General features: G+C 40.5%; 1 protein-coding gene and 1 long non-coding RNA gene across 4 annotated transcripts in view; one reads left to right on the top strand and one right to left on the bottom strand.

The window, feature by feature from the left end:
* The window catches only part of LOC117345808, a 61931-nt gene extending 60164 nt beyond the window's left edge, over window positions 1–1767 (top strand). For both annotated transcript variants that reach the window (XR_004536513.1, XR_004536514.1), the window contains exon 4: window positions 1653–1767. This is a non-coding gene — a long non-coding RNA (uncharacterized LOC117345808). The remainder of the gene's footprint in view (window positions 1–1652) is intronic.
* TMEM114 (transmembrane protein 114) overlaps window positions 614–27642 on the bottom strand; it is a 55944-nt gene continuing 28915 nt past the window's right edge. Inside the window, exons 3-5 of one of the 2 annotated variants that reach the window (XM_033914975.1) lie at window positions 15322–15459; window positions 9027–9202; window positions 1732–1852 (exon numbers count right to left, since the gene is read on the bottom strand). In XM_033914975.1, the coding sequence (XP_033770866.1) occupies window positions 9063–9202; window positions 15322–15459 (278 nt within the window). In that variant the 3' untranslated portion in view covers window positions 1732–1852; window positions 9027–9062. Of the gene's footprint in view, window positions 1853–9026; window positions 9203–15321; window positions 15460–27642 lie in introns of both variants that reach the window. The other variant, XM_033914974.1, reaches the window with a different exon arrangement.

Raw genomic sequence — 27642 nt, 5'->3', positions numbered from 1 at the left:
ATCGCCCGCGGCTCCCCTTCTTTCTTTCCGCGTCTGCCAATGACGCAACTTCCTGTTTCCGCCCGGGTGGATGGCAGAGGCAGACACGGAAAGCAGGAAGGGGAGCCGCGGGCGACGTAGCTGAATCACTGCCGAGGCCGGCAGTTTTTTCAGCTTCATGGAAGGTAAAGGGAGAGAAGGCTGGGAACATGCTGGGCCATGGTGATTATCCAGAGCCTTGGCACCGGGCCATGAGAAGTGAAGTTCCCAGACCATGACTCCTAGGCCGGAAACACCCCCTCATGGCTGGCACCTGGGGGGAACATTACTAAAAATATTTTTTTACATTAGGGGGGGGGGGGAATTATGGCAGGGGGTGTCAAAAAAACAATGGGCCCCAGGTGTCACATACCTAGGTTCGCCTCTGTATAGGCGGTTAATAAATATAGAGGGATGCAAAACAAAGATACCCCTTTATGCAATCTTACAGGATTGTTCTTAGAGGAGATGGTATGAAGATAATTGCTGAGTCTAATATGAGAGATCCAGGGGCCTTAAAGTTTGACGTGGCTCAAGGCTGATAGTGTTCTAGGGTGCTTATACCCTGGTAAGGAAGCTACATTGTCTGTATATCATACAAATGACTTTTATTAAATTTCCATCACAGCTTTTGGTTGTAACTAGCATAGATCATTATCTGATATGTAAGCAGTTTTGTAGATTCAATGATACACAAGGTTATGATTGTGACTGAAATGCAAAACATATAGATGTGAATCTGAACCAGACAGATTTCAGCTTGGTTTGGACCTGAAAATAATAACCACATTTTTGTAAGATTCACTGAAAAACTTCATCTGATATTATAAAGATTTGTTCAAATCTGCACCAGATCTACAGAACTCCAACCACCTACACCATATTTTCAATAGATTCACCAGCAGATGTCCAAGGAACCACTAGGCATTACCCACATGGCAATCAGTGTCTTGAAGTACCGCTGAATACGTTTGCAAATCCCTCTTATAGATTAAGGATTGGTATCCTAGTTATTTCGATGACAGTCTAGTATTCAACTGAGAGCTTTTAAATTGCTCTGTTCAGTCATATTTCATATCATTTCTTCTGAAAATCAGTTATGTTGACCATAAGTCATTCTCCAACTGTTTTCATTTTTATCATTTAAGTATCTGACATGTAGGCAAAGGAAGAAAAATATATTTTATAGATATCAGGAGCAAAAGTTGCTTTCAACTCTTAACTCTCTCACCATCATATCATTCCTTCTGCTAGAAACACCCCAACCTTGAGATGTCCTTTCTGTCTGTCCAAATGAGATTGTAAGCTCTTCTGAGCAGTGGCTATCTATTGGATGTTAAGTGTACAATGCTATGTATGCCTTTCAGTGCTATAGAAATGTTAAATAGTAGTAGTAGTAGCAGATATGAAGGCAACCTTGTTAACTAACGACAAAACCTAAGCATTCTTGTACCACGGTTGACACTTCCAAAAATCTGGCCAACTTGTTTGATGAAACCTTTCAGAAAGTAGAGTACTTTACAGCAAACTTCCATAATGTTCAGCTGAGAATACATCATTTTCGATTTCTTTGACTTTTAATCTACGTTTCATTTCATGTACATTCATATTGTTTGTTCCCATCTTCGTTTTAGGCCTACCACTCTGGCAGCCAAGAGGAATGCTGTTCCTGTGAGCATTTCAGCTATGAAGGAGATCCATGCCAAGGCCAAAGACCATCCAAATTTTATATCAATGCCTTCCAGAAACGTCTTTCCTGAGAGGCACAATGCTTCTTTCAGTGCTGCTGCTGAGTATGCAATATAGACGCTGATTCCAATCAGAGTGACAAGAGCTAAGGACAAGAAAAAAAAAGGATATTTAGTACCACTGGTCCTAATTGCTAAAGATATAGATTTGTTCACCTCTGTAATATACAGTTTTAGCAAGTTGTAGGATTCCTGACTGGGTTTTCCAGTAAACCTTGTGTACTCACACAATATATACAATCTGGACACTCTTGAAAGGTATAATGAAAAGCTTTTATTTGTTCACAAACCTGAGCCTGTTCCCTCACAGGTTCAGGGAAGGCAAAGATAGAGTCTTAACTTTTATATCTCTATCCAGTGCAGTAGCCTGTACTCTTTAGGCAGTTCACCGTCCCACATTCCGTTAGCAATCCTCAGCTGTTGGTCAATTAACCAGCCCTCACCATATTCAAGGAATATAAGTGGTTTACCTTAGCCAGAAAGACATTAACCATCTCACATAAATAGATTTCACATGCTGTCTTCTTTCCCAGGGCTCTGATTCAACCCACTGCTAGGGAAGTCTCTCTCCTGGAAGCCTCTCCCAGGGACCTCCCTGAATAACTCCATTCTGGGGCAGAAGTACTGTACGCCTCCCTGCCTGAATCCTGCACCTCTGACTTTCCTTTCCTCCAGGTGGCTGACTCTTACGCTAGTGCCCCCTGCTGTCCAACAATATAATAGCCACATTAGTGAGGGAGAACCCCTTACTCCCTCACGCAAGTGTACCCAAAACTTTAAACTTGTGAAAGTGTAAGGTCTATGTTTTTTTACATAATGTTCACTAAGCAAATGGGGCTATGGTGGCACTAAAATGTAGGATCGACAAATTGGCACATTTGGGGACAGATTCGGCATATTGCGGCCAAAGTTGCTTGAGCAAATCTTTGCACATGCTGATTTGCACGCTCAACTTAGGGCTTCTTTTATGAAGCTGCAGTAGAGCATTTTAGTGTGGGCTGGCGAGCTAAATGCTCTGACGCTCATTCCGTTCATATGAGCATCAGAGCATTTATCTCACCGACCTGCGCTAAAACGAGTAATGGGCATTTCAGCTAGCCATCTTTCACAGCAGCTAGGTTGAGTGACTTTTTTTAATATAGTGAAACCGAATAACAAATTAAGGGTTCCTTTTATCAAGCCGCGCTAGCGGTTTAATGCGTATAATAGCGCACGTTAAATTGCCGGCCGCGCTAGCCGCTACCGCCTCCTTTTGAGCAGGCGGTAGATTTTAGCCAGCGCGGGGGTTAGCACGTGATGAAAAGTCACGCGCAGTAACCCCGTTAGCGCGGCTTGATAAAAAGGAGCCCTAAATCTGCTGGTTCAACTTGAATTTTTCCATTGTATTATGAAGGGGAGAATTTGTGTTAAGAACATAAGAAGTTGCCTCCACTGGGTCAGACCAGAGGTCCATCGCACCCAGCGGCCCGCTCCCGCGGCGGCCCATCAGGCCTATGGCCTGTGAAGTGGTCCCTGACTATTCCTATAACCTACCTCTACTTCTATCTGTACCCCTCAATCCCCCTATCCTTTAGGAACCTATCTAAACCTTCTTTGAACCCCTGTAGTGTGCTCTGGCTTATCACATCCTCCGGAAGCGTGTTCCACATGTCCACCATCCTCTGATTGTACTCACTTTATTACATCTACAGAGAAGAGAAGCAGGGCTTTTGCAGTGACATTACATGAGAACAATTGGACTACTGTGGCAATACGTGTAGTCTAAAGAATTGATGAGGAGAAGAAGTAAAGAGCATTTCCTCATAGTTAGTAACTTTGGAGATTGGGAGGCAGAGGTTGTCATATGCAAACAACAAATATCTGATCCGGAGGTCCTAGTTCCATGGATGAACTGCAAAGAAAACAATAATAATGAAATTCAACCCTTGGTTGTCATGTTTGCTTACCCTGCTGATCCGTTCAGTGGAATCTCATATTTATGCTATAAATAACCAGGTGGCCAATATCCAAGCTTTGTCTGAGTAACCTCAGATGTTACCTGGCCAAATGAAAGGGGCTTTTAATTAAGTTGTGGGAAAGTTTTGCAGTTACCACCTAATAATTGTCCAAGTTACTGCCTATGCAGTTAATACAGAGAAAATACAACTATCATGTGTTAATTGAAATGTAGATAATGCAAATGCACTTGAAGGGCAATTCATAAGAACATAAGAATAGCCAAACTGGTCAGACCAATGGTCTTTCTAGCCCAATGTCCTGTTTCCAATAGTGGCCAATCCAGGTCCCAAGTATCTGGCAGAAACCCAAGTAGCAGTAACATTCCATGCCACTGATCCTAAGGCAAGCAGACTATGGACTTTTCCTCCAGGAACTTGTCCCAACCTTTTTTAAACCCAGCTATGCTAACCACTGTTACCACATCCTCTGGCAATGAGCTCCAGAGCGAAACATAGTAACATGATGGCAGATAAAGGATAAGTGGCCCACCCAGTCTGCCCATCTGCAGTATCCATTATCTCTTCCTTTCTCTAAGAGCTACAGCCTTAGCATCCTGAGGTTGTGGGTTCAAATCCCATGCTGTTCCTTGTGACCCTGGGCAAGTCACTTAATCCCCCTTTGCCCCAGGTACATTAGATAGAATGTGAGCCCACCGGGACAGATAGGGAAAAATGCTTGAGTACCTGAATGTAAATCACTTAGATAATAAGTGGTATATAAATACTAAAAAAAATAAATAAACAAACATGTCAAACTTGTGGACCGCATAAACATCTTTGCAGCCCAGCCAATGTAATCAAATAAGTCATAACTAGAGTCGCAAAATTTCTCCCACAATCCATCGGCACCAAGCAGTTGCCTATCTAAGCCAGTCAAAAACAATGATACAATGTATGAGTATAACCAGTTGCTTATTCTTATTAAGTAGAATGATGCGGACGCCTTTGATACCTGAGACAAGTTCGCACCTCTAGTTATAATGCACCATTTCCCCCCACTAATACTAGCAGTGAATCAGACGATAATAATGCCTACCATGCCATTAGTCTTGTTTTGACTTGCTTGGTTCACCTAACGGGAAATATTTCGCCTTCAGAGTACAATAAAAATATGAGTATATGTTTATTTACATTACACTTATTAATATGTGCAATTATTCTATGTCTGGTAAGTTAATATTTAAGAAAAGATATTGATTTTTATTGAAACAAAAAATTGCTGGTTTTGATAGACATACTGAATATAAAGAGCTGAAATAAATGAGTAATTGTTAGCACAAAAAAATAAAACATTTCAATAAAAAGCAATATCTTTTCTTATATATTAACTTACCAGACACAGAATAAACAAAAAATTGCTGAACATTAAAATTTAAATTGAATCTAGTTGGGCAGACTGGATGGACCATTCGGGTCTTTATCTGCCATCATCTACTATGTTACTGTGTAAAATTTCCAAGAAAAGTGGGAATTGGAGTATTTTTGCTGTGAAGTAAAATATAAATTTGCTTGATAAGTAATATTGCTATTAGTGCCAAAGTTATATAACATTAAATGGCACTATGAAAAGCATAAATCAAAATATGACAATTACAAAGGATTAATGAGACAACAAAAGTTGAATGAGCTCAAGTTGGGACTGAAAAAACAACAGTTCATGTTTAATAAAGTATCACAAGAAAGTGAAGTGGCCGAGCATGCAAGCTACACCTTGTTGCAGTTGATAGCTAAACAATTGAAACCTTTTACCGAAGGTGATTTTATCAAGGAATGTCTAATTAAAGCTGCAGAAATTGTTCGCCCTGGAAGTGTGAAGGTTTTTCAAACAATCTCTTTGTCTTGAAATACACTTGCAGAAAGAATTACTGATTTGGTCGGCAATTTCTTTTTACAAAGACAGCGGCATACACTTTTGATTGCAGATGCGGATGTCTAAGACTGCACCAGAGCATCTGAAATAGAAGACTGTGTATCTTTATGTTCATTTCGCCAATCAGTATCCAGATTCCTGAGGCAGGCCTTAAGGGGCCGAAACATGATTGTTTTGAGATATTTTATTGAATAAAACAAATTGAACATCAATTAGTCGCCTTCGTTGTGTGCTTTCTGCTTCCTTCTTCATGCACATTTAAGCCATGTAAGTATTTAAATGTCTCTATCATATCTCCCTTCTCCCACCTTTCCTCTAAAGTATATAAATTGAGATCTTTAAGTCTGTCCCCATACGCCTTATGATGAAGACCACGCACCATTTTAGTAGCCTTCCTCTAGACCTACTCCATTTTTTAAAAATCTTTTTGAAGGTGTGGTCTCCAGAATTGTACACAATATTCTAAATGAGGTCTCACCTTTTTCCTACTGGCCACACCTCTTCCTATGCACCCAAGCATCCTTCTAGCTTTTGCCGTCACCTTTTCAACCTGGTTATCCACCTTAAGATCATCATATACCATCACACGCAAGTCTCACTCTTCTGTCATGTACATAATTTCTTTACATCCTAAACTGTATCATTCCTTCGGGTTTTTATAGCCCAAATGCATGACCTTGCATTTCTTAGCATTAAATTTTAGCTGTCAAATTTCATACCATTCTTCAAGCTTCACCAGGTCTTTCTTCAAGTTAGTCACACCAAACATTTTACATACAGGTACTTGAAGCATTTTCCCTATCTGTGCCTTGGGTAGTGAAGGATTAAGTGACTTGCCCAGGGTCACAAGGAGCAGTGTGGGATTTGAACCCACAACCTCAGAGTGTTGAAGCTGCAGCTTTAACCACTATACCACACTTTCCTCAAAAAACGCTGTGAAAGTACCAGGAAGGTTTGCTGTGGATTTGAACCCACTACCTTGGGAAGATGGAAGAATTGCCTTTAACCATTGAGCTACATCAACTGCCTTAAATATTCTTTGAGTGACAAAAGAAATCCTCCTATATGTTGTAAAATGATATTTTCGCAGTCTGGGTGGGAACTTCAACTGAACTCCACGATTTTCTGCGCTGGATCAATACGTGTGATGTCAATTTGCAGTTCACTGCTCAAACTCATCAAAATCATATTTCATTTCTAGATTTAATGATTACACTCGAACAAGGTTTTTTTCCACTACGATATATAGAAAAGATACTGACCGAAACAATTTATTGAACTATGGCAGTTTCCATCCTAGACATCTCAGAGATAACATTCCAATAGGGCAATTCCTCAGACTCAAGAGAATTTGTTCTACTCAGAAAGAATTTACTATCAAAGCCCAGGATATGACCAACAGAGTTTTGGAGCGAGGATATCCTAAATCTATTATTAAGAAAGCACATAAAAGAGCTTTGAATGCCCCACGGGAGATGCTCCTACAGCCAAAACATCAAGAACAGGAATCTGCTATTGTATGCGTATTACCTTATTCTAATCAAGCATTCAACATCAAACGCATCATTAAAAAACATTGGAGTATCATGTAATATCATCCTGAGTTTCAAGATCAGCCAAAATTTGCATTCTCTAAAGGTCCTAACTTAAAACAACATTTAGTACGATCACACTATACTCCTATAGGAGACCCTGCTATACACAGTGGGCACTCTCCGTGTGGGCATTGTAAATATTGTCAGTACAGTGCTAATCTTTCTCATTTTTCACTTCCCGATTGGATTAAAAAGAAAGCACTTTATATGTCCTCAGATTGTGAAACCCAGGGAGTCATATACATAGTCCAATGCCCATGTCTGTATATCGGACAGACATCACGCAGCGTTAAGCTTAGAATTGCGGAACATCTAAGCAAGATTCGGACTAATAAATTGGAAGCCCCCCTAGTACAACACTGGACAGACAAACAACATACCATTGACGAATTCTGGTTTTCAGTTTTAGAAGTACCTAAGTTATCTAGAGATGGCAACCTCTCCCGGGTCTTATGGATCAAAGAACGTTTGATTCTCAAACTACACACTCTACATCCTGAGGGCTTAAATAGTGAATTAGAATGGCAAGCGTTTTTGTAGTTCTTGATAAGGCTCTTATGGTCAGCCTCAGCACTAACTTCACTATCTTATGGTTAGTTTTAATACCAATTTCACTGTTTCACTGTTCTCGTGGTTAGTTCCAGCATTAGTTTTATCTGACAGTCGGCCAAAGACTTAGCTGGTCGAAACGTCATTACGCACAGGCGGGATGACATCACCCCGCATAGCGGGATGACGTCATCATACCTTATTTTAAATCTAAGTCAGTGTTCTACAGCCGTTGCATGAGAATAGAAGTTGAGGAGTCGCTGTGGATCAAATATATATGGCAAGTACTCTTTATCTATGCAGCCTTTATAATGGTTTTTATTTAGTTATTTGTCTACACCTTTAAGAAGATGTGATATTTAAGGCTTTTTCTTTATTCAACAGAACAAGTGAAAATTGCACTATCACTGACTCTTTTGGAATCTGAATTGTTAAGGCTTTTTTTCGGGTTCCTTGAAACAGAACTGCGAAACATGGTCCATGTCGGGACCTGTTAAGAACTTTCAAAAGATAAGTGGAAGAGTTTTTCTCTTCCTTTTTGCCATTGCTAGACTATTTTTATCACAGAATCAGCATATTAGCACTTTATTTAATATTTCCATACACAGTGATGGGGCGGTGGATTTGGCTATAGGAGCTTTGGCTTCTTGCTGAATCACACTTTTCTGAGTGTATGTGACAAAGTATAGAATCTCCTTATAATACGTATTTAAAAACTAATTTTTGTTTATCTAGGAGTTCTTTATAGTATTAATATTTCAGTCATTTTTGACCTCCTATCTCTACAATATTTGGTAACTCAATCCCCCTACTACCCACTATACTTTTTGACTTATACTATAGATATGACATAATAATAGTGGAGGAAAAAGGTGATTTCTGGAAATTTAAGCAAATTTGGAGCCCATTGGATTTGTTTGTAGGTACTTATAGTGCTTAATGGGTAACCTATCAGATTCTTATTATTATTGATTTTGTTATTCTTTATACACATCCAGGTGGGGGGTAGGGGGGTTAGGGGGGATAGGACTGTTTCATGAATACTGAGTAGTTTGAAAGTGTTGATTGTTGATTTTTGTTGAGATATGTTGTTTCACTTTCTATGTGGTGTAAATAAAACCAATAAACAGTTAAAAAAAAAAAAAAAAGACGATTCAATTTAAGTATGAATTTATGATGAGTGTAACTATTGGGCAGACTGGATGGACCATTCAGGTCTTTGTCTGCCATCATGTACTATGTTACTCACCTATAAAAAAAACAAAAAAACATGTTTTCTGTTCTCTTAGGCTTCTGAGGCTAGTGTCATGATTCTTGTAGCTTCCTGTGTCATGGTTCTTTCAGCTGCCCAGGTCATGGTGTGTCCAAGTTTTCTTGATTTAAACTTCAGCCATCTTGCTGTGGCTTTCGTCACCTTAAAGACAGCTACAGCAAAATAGTTGAAATGTTAATCAGGCAAACTCAGGTACAGCATGACCTAGACAGCTGCAAGAACTTATGTTTCCTATTTGTCCGTCTGTGACACTAGTGGACTAGCAAGAAGTGAAGTCACACTAGTTGAGGTGGGAATGGTAAAGGAGGTGAGGGTGGGAGGGGGGAGGCTATGATAGAGGAGATAACATCCAAAGCAGCTGTAGCACGCACTTAAGATCATGGAGTTATGAAAGGTGTTCAATTTAAATTGTCGTGCAGTCCTTGACTTGTTTATTCATTTATACATCTATTAAATTAGTGTTATGACAGCTGCCTATTTATAGAAAATGAATGTCCAGAACATCTCCTAGACTGCAAACAGGTGCCTCTAAAGAGGAAACACTTTCTATACTCAAACACATTAGTGTGAAAGCAAGTGATGCCATGTACCATTGCAGAATATTAAAATACCTGAAGAAGCCAGCGGGTGAAACCTAGGTTGGGGGGTCGGCAGTGTATGTGCATGTGCATGCAGTAATGAGAATAAAGGAGGAGTCCGGAGCAGTTGTGTTACCCACCCACATCATTCAAAGCTAAGTTGATGTTTTGTTTCATTTCATTTGATTTCATGTTATTTAATCTTTGTATGGTGGGTGAGACTGTGAACAACTATGATGGTCTCTTATACAGCTGCTCCGTGATTTTTTCACTGGGACCTTAGCTGTGGGTCTGAGTGTTCACTAAACAATATCAGCTACTTGTTGATATAAGTTAATAAGGTTTTATATAAAGAAGCAAGGTGATTAGTGAAAGAGTTTGTTAATAGTTATCACCTTGGATAAGTGAGTTCCCTTGCAGTTTCTAGATACTGTAGAAGAAAGGCATGAGAGATGGGATATGATAGAGACGTTTAAATATTTCCATGTCATTGATGTACAGGAGATGAGCTTTTTTCAAATGAAGGAAAACTCTGGAATGAGAGGGCATAGGATGAAGTTAAGAAGTGATATGCTCAGAAGTAATCTAATGAAATACTTTTTTTGACAGAAAGGGTGGTAGATGCGTGGAGTAGTCTCCCAGTAGAGGTAGTGGAGACCGAGACAATATGTGAATTCATGAAAGCTGGGACAGGCATGTGGAATCTCTTAGGGAGAGCAGGAGTGAGTGGATGCTATGAATGGGCAGACTGGCCTTTATTTGTCATCATGTTTCTATGAGTCCTTTTCTTGAATTTGTCACCTTGCTGGTTATCTAGCTCTGGGGTAGATGAGGATTCTAAGATGAATTTAGTTGGTTCTGAGCACAAAGGCAGGTGTTTGTAAAATAAAGGATATTTTATCTAGGACATAAATTTGCTACAAACATACAAGACTGCGTAAAGCATAGCACACAGAAGTGCTATGGTATATATGATTCAGAAGAGGGGTGTAAGCATGTAGATGTGGAAGTGGGGGTAAAATTCTGAGTGGAGTACATTTGGAACAACTGGGGAAAATACTTTTTCACTCAACGCACAGTTGAACTTTGGAACTCACTGCTGGAAGATATGGTACAAGTAGTTAGTGTAGTGTAGCTGAGGATTTAAAAGGTTTGGACAAGTTCCTGGGGAAAATGTCAGTTCACTGTTATTAAGGTAGACCCAAGGAAAGCCACTGTTTATCCCGATATATAGTCAGATGCGCGCAAGACAATGCGCATTTACGCTATGCCCTATCACCCCACATTTTGTCATGCACGTGATTGCGCTCAGTTGTCATGCGCGTGATGGTCTTGCGCGCTATTGTGCTGTGCGGTAGGATCTTGCGTGCGATTGTCTGTACGTGATTGTGTTGCACGCATTTGATCGTGCACGCTATTTTCTTGCACGCTATTGTGTTGTGCGTGAGTGTCTTATGCGCAATTGTCTGCGTGCATTTGTCTTGCGCAAATTTGATCAGTCACCGTTTATCCCAGGGAATAAGTAGCAAAGAATCTTGTTACTTTTGGGGATCTTGCTGGGTATTTGTGACCTCGATTGGCCACTGTTAGAAAGAAGATACTGGGCTAGATCAGGGGTAGGCAAGAGCCACAGGCAGGTCAGGTTTTCAGGATATCCACAGAGAATATGTATGAGATGGATTTGCATGCACTGCCGCCTTGAAATGCAAATGCATATTTATTGTGGATATCCTGAAAACCTGACCTGCCTGTGGCTCTCGAGGACCGGAATTGCCTACTTCTGGGCTAGATGGTCTTTTGGTCTGCCCCAGTATGGTAATTCTCTTGTTCTTATGAATGAGAAGAATGAACATGATGGAAGCTGTCCCTTTATGTTTCTGATTCTTTCTATATTACATAGTGGATTTGTAAAATCATAATTTATACATGTTGACCATTTACATATGTACATTCCACTATTTTCATGTGGAAAACTCATGCAGGATTTCTAAAATGACCTATATCTCTCTGGAAAAGATTGCAAAGCCTCTTAATTATCCAGAAGATTTCATTTCACCAAGGGTCGAAGCTTGAAAGTGCATCTTCGGAAAAACATTTTCCATGGTATAATTTTCAAGTGGATATGTAACCTTTAGAACAGAGAAGCATGTTTTATGTTTATTTAAAATGTGCCTGAAGGCCATGAAAAGGTATAATTTAAAATGCTTAGTCTTTCTCTTTTCCTCAAGTAAATGTCAGAATGACTTCTTACATGGTGGTACACTGTCAACATTTACCAGGTCTTCATCTAATTTAAGAAGTGAACCGTATGCAAATGCTATTGTTGCATGCTTGCAGGGCCAGATTTTAGTTGTGGGAACCCACAGGAAAGAAGGGGGAATAATCCATCTGCTGGAATCACAGGCGAGCAGTCTTCCCTCTGTCTCTATGGACAAATCCTCCCTTCTTTTTTTGGTGTCCCCGTACTTCGGTCTCTGGGTTTTACAATGGCCCAGAGCAGCCAGCAATATTTCTTCAGTAAGCCTTCCAGCACTTGGGCCTAAAATGGGGTGGGCACGTTTAAAGAATTGGGCCCAAATTCTCTAAACATTGCCGTAAGTTTGCCCTACCTCCACCTAACTTAATTGTTTTAATTGGTGTTAATTGATGTGGTAATTGGCCACATAATTTAAAACCAATTAAAGTCATTAAAAAAAAAAAAGCATGAGCCCATAGGTGCCTGCAAAAAAAGGACACTGTAATTGCGTCTGCAAAGAAGCTTAATGGCATCTGAGGTCGAAGTAGGCGTGGTTTATGCTAGAAATGATCTTTGGCGCTGCTAGGCGCCTCTATAGACACAACTCTTATCAAACGTGAGGCACCAGGAATGTAGGCTTGCAAAACCCTGACCTACATTACCGGTGCCTATGTTTAATGGTAGCCGTGATTATGCAACTGGCGCCATAGAATGTTTAACATGCGATTGGCGGCATTTTTGTAGGTGCCTGCTGATGTAGGCGCCGTTTGCAGAATTTGGCCCCTGGTGGCTTGCTGTCACTTATGTTCATGCAGTTAGGACTGGGTTCAGTAAATGTTGATGAAAAAATGGGGATTGAGCACTATTCTCTAAAGCAGGGGTGTCCACACTTTCTTGGCTTGTGAGCTACTTTTAAAATGACCAAGTTAAAATGATCTACCAACAATAAAAAAATTTTTTAAAACACAAAGCACACTGTACGCAGAGAAAATGTTAATTATCACTTGTATTCGGGAGGGGGGGGTTCCAGAGGTCAAGGCAGATGACTTTAAAATATGCAATGTCACCTCAGTAACAACTATACAAAAATAGACAAATATACCCCCTCCCCTTTTACTAAACTGTGATAGCGGTTTTTAGCGCAGGGAGCTGCGCTAAATGCCCCTCATAGCTCCCGACGCTCATAGGCTCCCTGCGCTAAAAACCACTATCGCAGTTTAGTAAAAGGGGGCCATAGTGCAAAATATAGACAGCAGATATAAATTCTCAAAACGAACACATTTTGATCACTAAATTGAAAATAAAATCATTTTTCCTACCTTTTTGTCTGGTGATTTCATGAGTCTCTGGTTGCACTTCTTTCTTCTGACTGTAAACCCAATATTTCTTTCTTTCTGCCTCTCTTTCTTTCTCTCTTCCCCTGCCCCCTCTTTATTTCTGTCTTTCTTTCTCCCCCTGCCTTTTTTTTTCTCTCTCCCCCAGCCTGCCTGTCTTTCTTTCTCTCTCCCACTGCCTGCCTCTCTTTCTTTCTCTCTTTCCCTGCTCCCCCAAGCCATCGCACCGATTTCTCCACTTCCCTGATTCTTTCTCTCTCCCTGCCCCCCCCCCCCCTCAAGCCACCACGTCTATTTCTCCCTGCTTCCCTGAGCCAGGCCTGGCACGTACAAGCGCTGGACCCACAAGCCATCATCTCCAACATCAATTCTGAGGTAGGAGAGGAAGTTCCAGGCCATCCAGGCAGCGATTGGTTGCTCAGAACTTCCTCTCTGACATCAGAATTGACACTTGTACGCGCCAGGCCTGACTCGGGGAGCAGGAAGAACAAGATCGCAAAGGCAACACGATCAACTCGCATTGATTTTGCAATCTACTGGTCAATCGTGATCGACCATTTGGGCACTCCAGCTCTGCCCCTTATAGAATAGAGTGTAGTACTAATTTCCAAACCTAACTTTAGGCACCAGACTTGCGCCTGCTGAAACCTACTGTAAATGTCAGCGCCAGGCCAAGTTAGGTGCGCTGAGGAAGTATTCTCTTACTACGCACACAACTTTTCAGAATGCCCCAACATGCCTCTTTTTGAGTTATACGCTAATAGAGATAGGCGCCGTGCTTAATAGAATAGCGCAGCCAGATGCACGCGCAGATTTTAATGAGTGCCAATTGACATCAATAATTGGTTGTTAGCACCCAATTATTAATGGATAAGAGCTTGTTAACCAATTTATTGGCACACATATCGTGGCAGGACACCCACATTTGGACAGTATGGGCTCCTTTTACAAAGGCGCACTAGGGTCTTAACACGCGCTAAATTGTCGCATGCGCTAGCTGCTTCCGCCTCCTTTTGAGCAGGAGGTAGATTTTCAGCTAGCGCGCACTATAGCGTGCGTTAAAACAGCTAGCGCACCTTCATAAAAGGAGCCCTATATCTAGAATCCTGGGGTAAGTGTACTCTTAAGTGCTGGTATTCTATTCTGTAGATTTATGTGTGTAAATGTTAGTGTATAACCTAAAACCACTCAACTCAGCGGTATAAATAACTTAATCACAAAAATACTGTAGAATACCACTTGTTCAAAACAGTACACATCAGTGTTGCAAGCCCTAAAAAGTTTAAGGCTTTTTATGGGGCCTCAGAATCGGAGCCTACGCATAGCTGTTAGATCACAGACTGAAATGATCCGCGTAGTTATTCCACTCCTGCTTCAATCATTGGCTCACTCGTATTTGCTTTTTTAGTTATATTTGCTTTTTTTGTTATATTTTTATAAACCTTATTATTTTAACCCTTCACCAATACTGTAAATAAATTAATTCTTCAAAGACAGTAAAGTGCACTTGTTTCCAAATATTTGAAAAAATAGACCAAACTTATCTCATCGCTAGTGGTCTTCACTGTTAAAGTCTTTTTAGACACTTAATGTCATGTCAGAATGCCTGTCTGTAAATGTTAGTGCCCAGTTATAGAAGTGCCCTTCACATGAGAAGATCAGCGAGCTGGTATACCATAGATCTGTGGTCTCCAATGCATGCCCCCCCCCCCAAAAAAAAGTTCTCCATTGCAAACCTCAAACAGTTGGCTAAAATGCTCTTCAAATCCTGTAAATGCATTAATTTCAATCTTGTCCACTTAATATACAGTAGTAATTAAATGTGTTACTCAGGTGTCATTTATGGAATTTACTGCTGTTGACAATCTAAAATAAAGTGAGTGTTTAAAATATATCTTTGAAGTGCTGTAGAATCTATATTAGTATTAATTTTTCATGTTTAATGCCTAGTCTGAATAAGTATGTAAAGGTGATTTACATAATTTGTAGTATGTGCAAGCTTGAAATATTTTGGTGGCCCTCAGAAATTTCTCGTATGCACATTGTTTTCCTTTCATGAAAAAGGTTGGAGAAATTTGGGTAGGTAATATTTGAATATGAATAGAAAATGTTTTGCACTGTACCTCCAAAAAGAAAAAGTGTCCCCGTCAAGAGAAGCAGCAGGTAGGCTCTTGCTAGAATGCTGACAAATCCAGTCATTCCTCCAAATATCATCAGAATAAGGCTAAGGGGTAACAGTATGACAAATGTTCCATGCATATCTGCAGGGAAATGAAAGGTGTAAGCAGAGAATAAAAAGCAATTGAAAAAGAAAATCATTTCATTAATTGTTTCTACTTTTCATTGACGTTTTTTTCACCGGTGAAATCAACTGGCCAAAATGCTCGGCAAGGCAATTTTCTGAAAATGGAGTTCAATACAGTTAAAGATGTTCAAAACACCCCAAAAGGCAGAAAATGTGACTTTTGTGTAATTTTTATTTTTATATGCAATACCCACTTGCAAAAAAAAAAAAGACAATTTTCAATATTTGACCCGCATCATAGTGAAGTTTCATGTGTATTTGTTATGTGCAAAGGTTTATGCAAAATCAATAATAATAATTTATCCAGTGGAGTGGCTAGAAGTACAGAATAAAATACTGAGGGAAAAAGCAGTTAAAGCCTTTTTTTATAGTTAAATAAATGCCCCCCCCCTAAATCATAGATAATTGGGGGGTCTAAAGGAAGAATTTAAGTGATTATTATTTGGATTTGTTTTAATGTCAGATATGATTCTGTATTGCTTTAACAAGTAGTTGTACTTGTAATATATGTATAATTGAATAAAAATAAAATAATAATAATAATGAGTTGTGATGCAAAAGCAAGCAAAAAAGCAGCATTCTTATTTATCATTTTGTATTTTTGTAAAAACTGGCACTTTTTGAACTTCTAATTCTATAAACTTGTGTGCACAGTTTGCCACTTACCTCCAAATTCTGTATATGGTGCCTTACATTGTGCACACAAATCGGTGTACACTGCTGATTTGCGTGCACAACTTGTTTAATAAGCCTAATCAACATTGATAATAATTGGCACTAATTAGAAGTTATGTTAATAACTTGGTAAGCATATTTTATAATGTGCTGCGTGCCAGTTTTAAGCGTGACTAGGGAAGGAGCTAAAGCAGATCATGGGTACTCCTAGAATTTATGCACACTGTTACAGAATATGCTGAATGCACACACAAGTTATGCGCAGGGATTTAGGACTGGTTTTTCTTGGCCTAAATGAGGTCACCTAAAAAGTTGTGATGTATACTTGTGCTTAGACTCAGAGTAGTGGAAAGGTCCAAAAAAGACTGGCGAACTCAAGATATCACACACAATTCTTTATTTCTTCAGTTCACCATATATCGACTCGACATGCGCATGTTTCGGCCATAGAGGCCTGCATCAGGAGTCTCATAAAACTGTATAAAAATCAAACATTCGCATCCAATGTTTAATATACAGTAACATAAATCACGCTGTGAAGAACGCCACCATTTGCCATCTGCATAAGGCGTTCTTCACAGCGTGATTTATGTTACTGTATATTGAACATTGGATGCAAATGTTTGACTTTTATACAGATTTATGAGACTCCTGATGCAGGCCCCTTTGGCCGAAACATGCGCATGTCGAGTCGATATATGGTGTACTGAAGAAATAAAGAATTGTGTGTGATATCTTGAGTTCACCAGTCTTTTTTGGACCTTTCCACTACTCTGAGTCTGAGTCTTGTGTTTGTGGATTTGACTCTCCTGTATTATTCTATTCTGTATACTTGTGCTTAGCATGATTCTATAAGATATACCTTTTACAGAATCATGCTAAATGCCATTCTAGTCAACGCTGATTTTTTGGGTGCCATATCAGGCCTCTAGCGCACAAAGTTGTATGAGCAAGTTATATAATAGTGCCAGTTATGCGCGACAACTTAATTGTTAAATCAGCTCCCAATTGATGTTAAAAACCAATAATTGGCTATAATTAGTGTTAATTGGCCCTAATTACATAACTGCCTTTAGGTCAGGGGTAGGGAACTCCGGTCCTTGAGAGCTGTATTCCAGTTGGGTTTTCAGGATTTCCCCAATGAATATGCATGAGATCTATTTGCATGCACTGCTTTCAATACATATTCATTGGAGAAATCCTGAAAACCCAACTGGAATACGGCTCTAGAGGACCGGAGTTCCCTACCGCTGCTTTAGGTGATATTATATAAATTGAGCCCCCCCAAAATCCATAGAGGTCAGATTGCAAAAGTTTAACAACTATTGTGTAACACTGTCACCTGCAACTGCACTAGCAAAGATCATTGGTACTAAAGAACTCTGTTCGGGCCTCTAATGGACATTTTTATACAGCTAAGGGAAAGGTGTCTCTTGATAACACAGGACAATTAAAGAAAGATGTCATCCGACTTCCTTATTTTAACTAGAAAATTATTACACCTTCATTATGATATTAGAATTTTGTTATCCACTGAAAGAAAGTCTATATGAACCTAGGGCCTAGGCAGCCCGGCTTATTCTGTGGTCTGCAGTTATCCCAGATATTTAATGCTTGCTACTGGTACTGAATGTAAAGGTCAAGGTTCTCTACTGCGGACTTAGCTAAGTCAATATTCTGCAGCTGACCGGTTAAGGCCTAGAGGCCAAAGATAAACCTAGCTTTTAGAGGGGTCTATATAGCTGCTAGTCTCATCTGGCCAGCTGCTGAATATTGGCGGTGATCGGCTATGTTGCATGACATAGCCAGTCACCGGCCAATCTGGGGACCAGGATATTTAACAGGAGATAGCTAGCTATCTGCCGCTGAATATCAGTGGGCTAGCTAGTTACACTCCTCCCTCCGTATTCGTGGGGGTTAGGGGCAGAGCCAGTCCGTGAACATTGAAAATTCACGAATAACTTTTGGGCCAACTCTGGCCCACTCCTGCCTTCCCCCCGGCATCCCATACCTTAACTGGTTGGCTAGTGGTCTTTCGGGGCAGGAGTGATCTTCCTACACTCCTGTCCCGTGCAGATCACTCATCCAAAATTGGCTGCCATGATTTCCCGTAGTCTCTCGAGACTATGACGGGATCTCATGACAGCCATTTTGGATGAGTGATCTGCATGGGGCAGGAGCGTAGGAAGATCGCTCCTGCTGTGAAAGACCGCTAGACCACCAGGTAAGGTCAGGTGAGGTCCGGTAAGCAGGAGGGAGGTGGGGTGATTCCGGTTTTAGGAAATCATGAATAATCAATATCGCGAGTCCTAAAGCCTCGAATCGGGAAGGGGAAGTGTATATGCTATCTATCAGTACAATTGAATTGACAAATTAATAAATTAATTTTTTTATTCCACTTTTGTTATATATTTGATATTTTGGTCGTGGAATTTTTGCTTTTGTGTTTTGTATGCTATTTGGTCAACCAGGAGCCATTCCTGGCCAGCCAAATAATGCTGAATATTGCCAGTTAATATTTAAGCACACGCACTTAAGGCAGCCATAAAGTTGGTGTAATTACAAGCACTGAAGCATGGCAGAGATGTATGTAACTGAGTTCCACACATAAGTGGGTGCTCTGCTTGTGTCCCATCTATGTTCCACCCCTGCGCAGGGGTGTAGGTACTATTCAGTGATCTTGCTGTGCAGTAGTTCTAGATAGCAGGAAAACTGCCCATGGAATCTTTTTTATGCTGGGCAGCCCCTGTCTGTTTTTTATTTGAATTGTGTGTGATTTGCTGCAAGTGCTCTTCCTCCTCTCTCCCCATGCCTGAGTCCTCTTACTGTCTGTTTTATTATTTGGGATCTAGTTGGGTACTTGAGACCTGGGTTGGCCACTGTTGGAAACAGGATGCTGGGCTTGATGGACCTTTGGTCTGTCCTAGTATGACAGTTCTTATGTTCTTATGCCTTCCTTCCCCAACAGCCAAGTCCTTCTCATCCCTCAGCGCCTAAACGTAGAGTTTGTCTGTTCCCTCCTATCTCAAGCAGAAACCGAGAGGGCATGTGCACTCTCCCACCTTCGCGCTCCTCGTCTCTCCGCAGCCATTGGCCAGTGTTAGGCTGCCGAGACCCCGTCTCGCTCATGGCTCAGAAAGAGGGACAAATCTCGGCGGCAGGCTCAAGCCAGTTCATGCAATCGCCCCGCCCACCCTCTGGCATAACTTCCCATTTCCGGTGGACGCATCAGTCGGAGGAAGCCAGCAATAGGTAGCTCGGGGGAGCGAGTGAGAGAGAGCGAGAAAGGGAAGGAAGGCCTCCCTCGGGACACGCGAAGGACAGGGCTGTGGCGCTGGTGCTGCTGTCCCCGACCAAGGACAAAGAGAGAGATGCTGAAGGCAGCGGGAACCACAGCCAGATACTGTTTCCATGGAGATGATTAAAGCAGAAACAACAAAAGGTAGAAAAAAGATTATTTTTGTTGCTTTAGAATAAAATAGTATTGTAGTTAGTCCATTAAACAATAGTTGCATTAATAAAACTTTTATAAACAGAAAATAAGGTAATCTTTTTATTGACTAATTTTAATACATTTTTTACTAACCTTTAGTACCAAAACCCCCTTTATCAGGTCAGGACAGTATAATGTAGCAGCAGTATACTATATTGACCTGAAGAAGGAGGTTATGGCCTCTGAAAGTTAATTGAAAAATGGATTAATCCAATTAAATAGTATATTCTTATTTTCAATTTTTGTTTTATTTCTATTTGTTAATTTGTAAAGTGGTGATTGTCAGTTTCTTCAAATTTGCATCTGCTTTATTTATATTTTGCAGAGTATTAGGGGTCTATGTGTCATTGTTTCTGTGGTGTTTCTGTATGCAGTTTGGCTTCTTGGCGGTTCAGTTTAACCTTTATCTACATATTTCTATTTTTAGTTTGTGTGGATTACTTATTCCATACTGGGTGAGGGTGTATCTGTGTTCTGTGTGTATGAAAGACATGGTTTTCTGCGTTGACTAGCCTTGTTTGGCGAAATGCATCGGGCATGGTTTTTGGGAGCATCTTGAATAAACCTGATTTGAATCTCCTTATTGTCTTTCGATCTTCTTTTGTTTCATGTTGGATTCTTTGATGGACTGCTTGTCTTGTTGTTTCGTTACTAAACTAAACTAAACCTTAGGTTTGTATACCGCGCCATCTCCACAAGCATAGAGCTCGGCACGGTTTACAGGGTTAGGTTGAAAAGGAGCTACAATGAAGGGTTATAGGAAAGGAGCTAGGAAGATAAAGAGGGACAGGCTACCAAAGAGCGGGAGGTGTTAGATTTTTGAAAAGAGCCAAGTTTTCAGGTGTTTGCGGAAGGATTGGAGGGAGCTTGAAATTCTGAGCGGGGATGTGAGGTTGTTCCAGAGTTCTGTGGTTCTAAAGGGGAGGGATGTTCCTAGTTTTCCTACGCGGGATATACCTTTTGCAGAGGGGAATGATAGTTTCAGTTTTTGGGAGGATCTAGTGGAATTAGGGTTAGAAGAGTTCCAGAAGAGTGGGATAACGGGAGGGAGGATGCCATGTAGGATCTTGAAAGCTAAACAGGCACATTTAAAGAGGACTCTGGAGTGAACTGGGAGCCAGTGAAGTTTGGACAGGAGTGGGGAGACGTGGTCGAACTTGCCTTTAGCGAAAATAAGCTTGGCCGCAGCGTTCTGGATTAGCTGAAGTCTATGGAGTTTTTTTTTAGTTAGGCTTAAATAGATGGAGTTGCAATAATCCAGTCTAGAGAGGATGGTGGATTGAACAAGGACGACGAAGTGAGAATGATGAAAGTACGATCTCACTTTCCTCAGCATATGAAGACTAAAGAAGCATTTTTTTACCAAGAATTTGAGGTTGTCATTGAAGGAGAGAGAGGAGTCTATGATGATGCCAAGGACTTTGCTTGAAAACTCAAGCTGAAGAGTGGAGCCGGAAGATAATGGAATGGAGGTGGGTAAATGACCTAATATTGGGCCGAGCCAAAGTAGTTTTGTTTTGAACTCATTCAATTTCATTTGTACAGAATGTGCCCAGGATTGAAGATTCATTATACATGCGGATATGTTCTCAGCGAGGTTAGTGAGGTTCGAGTCGGTCCCAAGGAGGATGAGGATATCATCAGCATAGGTGTAGAGAGTTTCCAGGGGGATAGATGAAGGAGTTTCAAAGAGGATATGTAAATATTGAAAAGGATAGGAGAGAGGGGTGAGCCTTGCGGGACTCCACATATTGGCTTCCAGGGAGGGGATGAGGTACCGTTACCGTTACAAGTTAACATACACGGAGTGGAACGTACTAGAGGAGTTACAGATTTGGTTGTTTATACATATATATGGGTTACAATTGGTCGACATAAAGTGAGGTAGTTGAGAGGCGCTGTAAACTTGGTTATTAATTTAGACATATTTCAGATAGTATTGCTGCTTTAACACTTATATACACTTATATGCTTTTAACACTTATATACGTATGAAAAGGGTTCAGTGTTAAAGTCCTGGGTAAATATGTGGAAAGGGAAGGAAGGGGGATTTATTCAGAGATGTTTGGGGGTTGCATAGAAGAAAAACTGTGCACGGGTATGCTAATCTTTGTTTGTTTTGAATTAAAAAAATACAAGTAGAAATAAAGAAGTAAATAAGAAAACAGATAAATGGGGGCAATGCAGGGGCGGAGTCAGGGGGTCCCAGTATACTTGGGTGCCTACGGGCCCTCGAAGAATTAATCTTGCCCTGATCAGAGCTGTTATCACTGCAGCCAGCGCTAAAAACCACACTACAGTTTTGTAAAAGGGGGGATTTGTCTTCTTTTTTCATTATATGAACCTTTGCTATAATGAATAATATAACCTATTCCAATGAATAAAAAATATACAGAGAAATTCCAAGTTATAATTAAAAGATTAAGCTACTTGAACAATATTAATTCACAAAATTCCCTTGAGCCAAAAACAGAAAATTGCTTTATAATGAAGTTTTCAACCTTCACCTAGAAGTAGAAATTGCCAATTTTTTTGTTCCCTTGTATAACAGTCTCTAGGTTATAACTAGAACACATTATTAACTAAGGCAAAGGAACTGAAATTTATTTTCTGTACTCTGCAGAAACATAATATACTGGAATATTTCCAATAGCAGATCCAAAATTGCAGCTTAGCATATCTTCAGGTTACCCATGAACTGTGATGAGGCTGGAAAAGGAACATGCAGTGAGCAGGTTCTCCAAAGGAAAACCAGAAGACCAAATCCAAACCCAAAATAGTCTAAATGTACAGAAAAGTTATTAATGAAATTGCCCATGATCTTCAAATAAAAGTTTTTTTTCTATTTACAAGGAAAAAAAATACATGTGTACAAATCTTAACAGTATCTCAGTAGTTAATTTTTTTATCAATAAAATCTCGACTATGAAATGAAAAAATATTAGAAAACTATGGGGTTCTTTTACTAAGGTGCGCTAAGCGATTTAGCACATGCTAATTGACTTAGCGCACACTAAGGATCTCTTCTAGCAAACTGCGCTAGCAGTTTGTAGTGCAGAGAGCCACGCTGAATGGCCCGCGCTGCTCCCGATGCTTATAGAGTTCCAATGAACATCGGAAGCAGCGTGGGCCATTCAGCACGGCTCTCTGCACTAAAAAACTGCTAGCACAGTTTGATAGAAGAGGCCCTAAATGTTAAGGCGCCCATAGAATATAATGGGTGCCTTAGCATTTAGCATGCGCTAATCTTTAGCTATTAAGATAGACACAGGGAAGCCACTGCAACCCTGAGATTGATATGTACCATGGAATGTTGCTATTATTTGGGCTAGTTGGTTGGCAACACTCTTAGATATGTATTGTCAGATTAACTGAACATAAAATGGTTGGGGGTATCAAGAAGTTGTTTTCTTTAAATAAAACTTTTTCCCTTAGGCCAGGGGTAAGCAATTCCAGTCCACAATGAATATGTATGAGATGGATTTGCATGCACTGCCTCCTTGAGATGCAAATCTATCTCATGCATATTTATTGTGGATATCCTGAAAACCTGACCTGGCTCCAGCTCTTGAGGACTGGAATTGCCTACCACTGCCTTAGGCTATCGGCTTTATGAATCCCCTGAGGCAGGTTCAAGTAATCAAAATACCTGAGTGGCAGTTGATACACTTGTGGACATCGGGAGTTTTTGAAAAAACAGCACTGGAGTCTACCTAGACATGATGTTTGCCAAATTCAGAATGTTGATATTGTTGAAGCTAGTTTCATAGATGGCTTTTGAATATGAATTGTGATAAGATTGAAGGCAGAGAGTCATATAATTATAGGCTTGAACTTTGAAGATCAGAACCTGGAATAACTGTGCATTATAGAAAGCCCTATGATCCAGATTCAATATGCAAGCTCTGATGCCTCTCTCCCTTAATATATTGGTTTGGACCAAATCAGTGTATTGTCTAGATAAGTGGTTGTCAACATTATGGGAAATTTGTAGACCATTTTTTGGTTTTTAGTTTTACGTGTCTCTTATTTACTGTTTCTAATCGATTGACTGATTTGGGACAGTATTCACACACAGGAGTGTAGTTTGTTTGACCTTTTTAATCTTTTTTGACTATTTGGGTTTCTGCCAGGTACCATGACCGGGTTTTGTCACTGCTGGAAACAGGATTTTAGGCTAGATGAACAATTGGTCTGACCCAGTATAGCTATTCTTATGTTCTTATGTAACATTTTTAACCCCAAGAATGGGCTGTGGTCATAAGGGTGCCACTGGGTCATCAGGGCTTCAAGGTTCCTCCTGGAAAAAGGATCTTGGCCTAGGATTACCATACATCTGGATTTACCCTTTTTAGAGGTCATGTCCGGGCATCCGGATGGCCTTTCAAAACCCGGCACTTTGTCCAGGTTTTTTGGGGTTTTTTTTTTTAATAATCTTTATTAATTTTCCAAAGCCAAGAAAAGTGCAAAACAATATACATACATATAATAATAATAATAATCATAATAAGCACTTATAATCAATCAATAATACAGAAAAATGAACCCCCATTGCCATCCAATTCTTCCATTAGGGAACAAAAACAAACCCTCCCTCCCACCCTCCCTCCCCTGGATGTGTGTGAGCTAATCAATGAAAAATAAAAAATAAAAACAACAATAACGAAGCCACAAAAGACGTCAATGGATCCCTAATTAATTTAAATAACTTATTGTGCCCCAACATATCAGCATTCATCTTTTCATACTTATAACATAAGCATAGATTCGCCCACCAAAAAGTAAAAATAAGACGATCGCAGTTTTTCCAATTGCGAGTAACCATTTGCATGGCTATCCTGGTCATAATAAGGAAAAGCCGACATTTATATCGGTCCAATGGGGGTTTAATATGCATTATCATCCCACATATGACTACATCATATGTCAATGGAATTGATGACTCTAGTACAGGGATCTCAAAGTCCCTCCTTGAGGGCCGCAATCCAGTCGGGTTTTCAGGATTTCCTCAATGACTATGCATTGAAAGCAGTGCATGCACATAGATCTCATGCATATTCATTGGGGAAATCCTGAAAACCTGACTGGATTGCGGCCCTCAAGAAGGGACTTTGAGACCCCTGTTCTAGTATGATATTAACCTGTCCCCATATTGACCTCCAAAAGTTGAGTATTAAGACAATAGAACAACATATAATCCAGTGTCCCTATATCTAGATGACAGTGCCAGCATCTATTAGATTTAGAACAGGGATCTCAAAGTCCCTCCTTGATGGCCAAATCCAGTCGGGTTTTCAGGATTTCCCCAATGAACATGCATTGAAAGCAGTGTATGCACATAGATCTCATGCATATTCATTGGGGAAATCCTGAAAACCCGACTGGATTGCGGCCCTCAAGGAGGGACTTTGAAACCCCTGACTTAGAACTATCTACCGTACTTTCTGCAAATGAACAGGTTTTGAAAAGCTTCCAGCTTGGGACCGCATTGGGAGAGCATCTGCACATGCGCAGATGCAATGTGTTAACATCGCACGCATGTCTACATGTGTGTGAAGAAATCACCCCTGCGCATGTGCAGATGTCCACCCAACGCGGCTCCGAGCATGAAAAAAGGTTGAGGGGGATGGGGCAGGACTGTGTGAAACTGGGCGGGTCCGGGGGCAGGGCCATGGGTCCAGATTTTACTTTTGTAAAATTTGGTAGCCCTACCTTAGCCACTAGTGCAAGTGATGGCTTTAAGGGAAGGGGGACTTGTATACTGCCTTTTTGTGGTTTTGGCATTCAATGCTGACATTCAAAGCGGTGGGCATTGGAGGATTAAGTGACTCGCCCAGGGTCACAAGAAGCAGCTTTGATCTCACAACCTCTGGGTGCAGAGGCAGCCGTTCTACCAGTGAGCCACACTTTCAGTCTGTCCTAGTCTAAAAATTCTTAAGTTCTTATGTGAGCTGGGTATAGGACAGTCAAGCCATTGTGACATCACTGATGAGGTTGGCTCTTAGGTACTTGTGGAATGAGGCATTATGACATCACATTCTTAGCTCTGGAATGTTGCTACTCTTTGGGTTTCTTCCATGTACTTGTGATCTGGGTTGGCCACTGTTGGAAACAGGATACTGGGCTTGATGAAAGGGAAAGGGAATGTGGACTTGTATACCACCTTTTTGTGGCTTTGGCCTTTCAAAGCTGACATTCAAAGCGGTGGGCACTGGAGGATTAAGTGACTTGCCCAGGGTCACAAGAAGCATCACTGGGATTTGATCTCATAACCACTGAGTGCAGAGGCAGCAGCTCAATAAGTGAGCCACACCTTCAATAATGTAAAAAAATAAGCATACCCCAGCAAGGTGTAGTTATTCTTCTTGTGAAAAATGACTCGTGAATCTCTTTTATGTGCCACTTTTTACTTATTTCTTTATTAGTCAGCTGGTTTGTCTTTATTTTTTTTTAACTTTTACCCTACTTATCACTACTCCACCCCCCCCCCCCTTTTTTTTACAAAATCGTAGCATGGTTTTTAGCTGTGGCAGTAGCAGCTTCGACACTCATATGAGTGTTGGAGCTCTTACCACCACGGCCGGGGCTAAAAACTGTGCTACGGCTTTGTAAAAAAAGGGGGAGGGGTAAGTGGCTTACAAAGTATAAACATAATCCAATAATATACACAAACACATTAAAGAAATAAAACATAACACATCATAAAACCTGTTAAAATTATAATAATATCCACCTGTAATTGCCCAAACATAGAGATGGAAAAGCCCGGAAGAACAAAAAAAGATTTTAACATTTTCTTTAACTGTTGTAAGGTAGAAAAAAAAAAATCTAAGATAGCCTGGCAGCTTATCCATAAAACAGTATTAGTTTGGACCCATGCAAATATGCCCCAGTGGCGCAGTGAGGGTGAAAGGTGCCTGGGATGGTGATATGATAGAGGGGATATGATAGAGACTTACAAGATCATGAAGGGCATAGAGAGAGTAGATAGGGACAGAATCTTCAAACTTTCAAAAAATAAAAGAACAAGAGGGCATTCGGAAAAGTTAAAAGGGGACAGATTCAAAATGAATGCTAGGAAGTTTTTCTTTACCCAACGTGTGGTGGACACCTGGAAAGCGTTTCCAGAGGGCGTAATAGGGCAGATTACGGTACTGGGGTTCAAGAAGGGATTGGACAATTTCCTGCTGGAAAAGGGTATAGAAGGGTATAGCTAGAGGATTACTGCACAGGTCCTGGACCTGTTGGGCCGCCGCGTGAGCTGACTGCTGGACACGATGGACCTCAGGCATTGCTTATGTTCTTATGAGATAAGTGCCTGGAAGACTGCAAATTGCAATGGGACTAATATATATTAAATCTATGGGTAGATATTGCTGCTTTTGTGAGTGAGAGCCTAATTGTTTGTTTAAAGTTTGAGCGTTTGATGAACAGGTTTTTTCTCAGATGGCTGTCTGAGTGGGTTTTTTTGCGGTTCTGTTTTTCCCGATTTTAATACGGAGCCAGTGATAATAAAGGCGGCTTCTATAAGTAGCGTCTGTACTTTGATCTGCACTGAAGTCTTTGAGGCTCATTTTGTTTAATATTTCTTGATATATGGCTCTTACTGACTTAGCAGCAATTATAGAATTATAGCAAACTGCATGTTAGGTTAACTTTACAGTGTTGCAAATAGCGAATTTGCTCTATTAAAGAGTTTTATAGAATTTGTGCCATCTGGGTTAATGAATCACCATAGCACACTTTAGAGACAATTTGATAAGGGCCTGATTCTACATATAGCACCCAAAAAATTGGCACGCCAAGTAAGGCGCACTTAGTGCAATTCTATAAAAGACATGCATCATATATAGAGTCGCGCTTAGTAGAGAATGACACGGTGACAAAATTCATCACCGTTCCCGTCCCCACGGATAACCGTAGGAAACCATCTTCATGCCATTTTTTAAGGAATGAGGGAAGAATCAGAGT

The sequence above is a fragment of the Geotrypetes seraphini genome, chromosome 11, assembly GCF_902459505.1.
Source record: "Geotrypetes seraphini chromosome 11, aGeoSer1.1, whole genome shotgun sequence".
Lineage (NCBI taxonomy): Eukaryota > Metazoa > Chordata > Amphibia > Gymnophiona > Dermophiidae > Geotrypetes > Geotrypetes seraphini.
The sequence above is the reverse complement of the archived record's forward strand: the minus strand, read 5'-3'. Positions and strand labels throughout refer to the sequence as shown.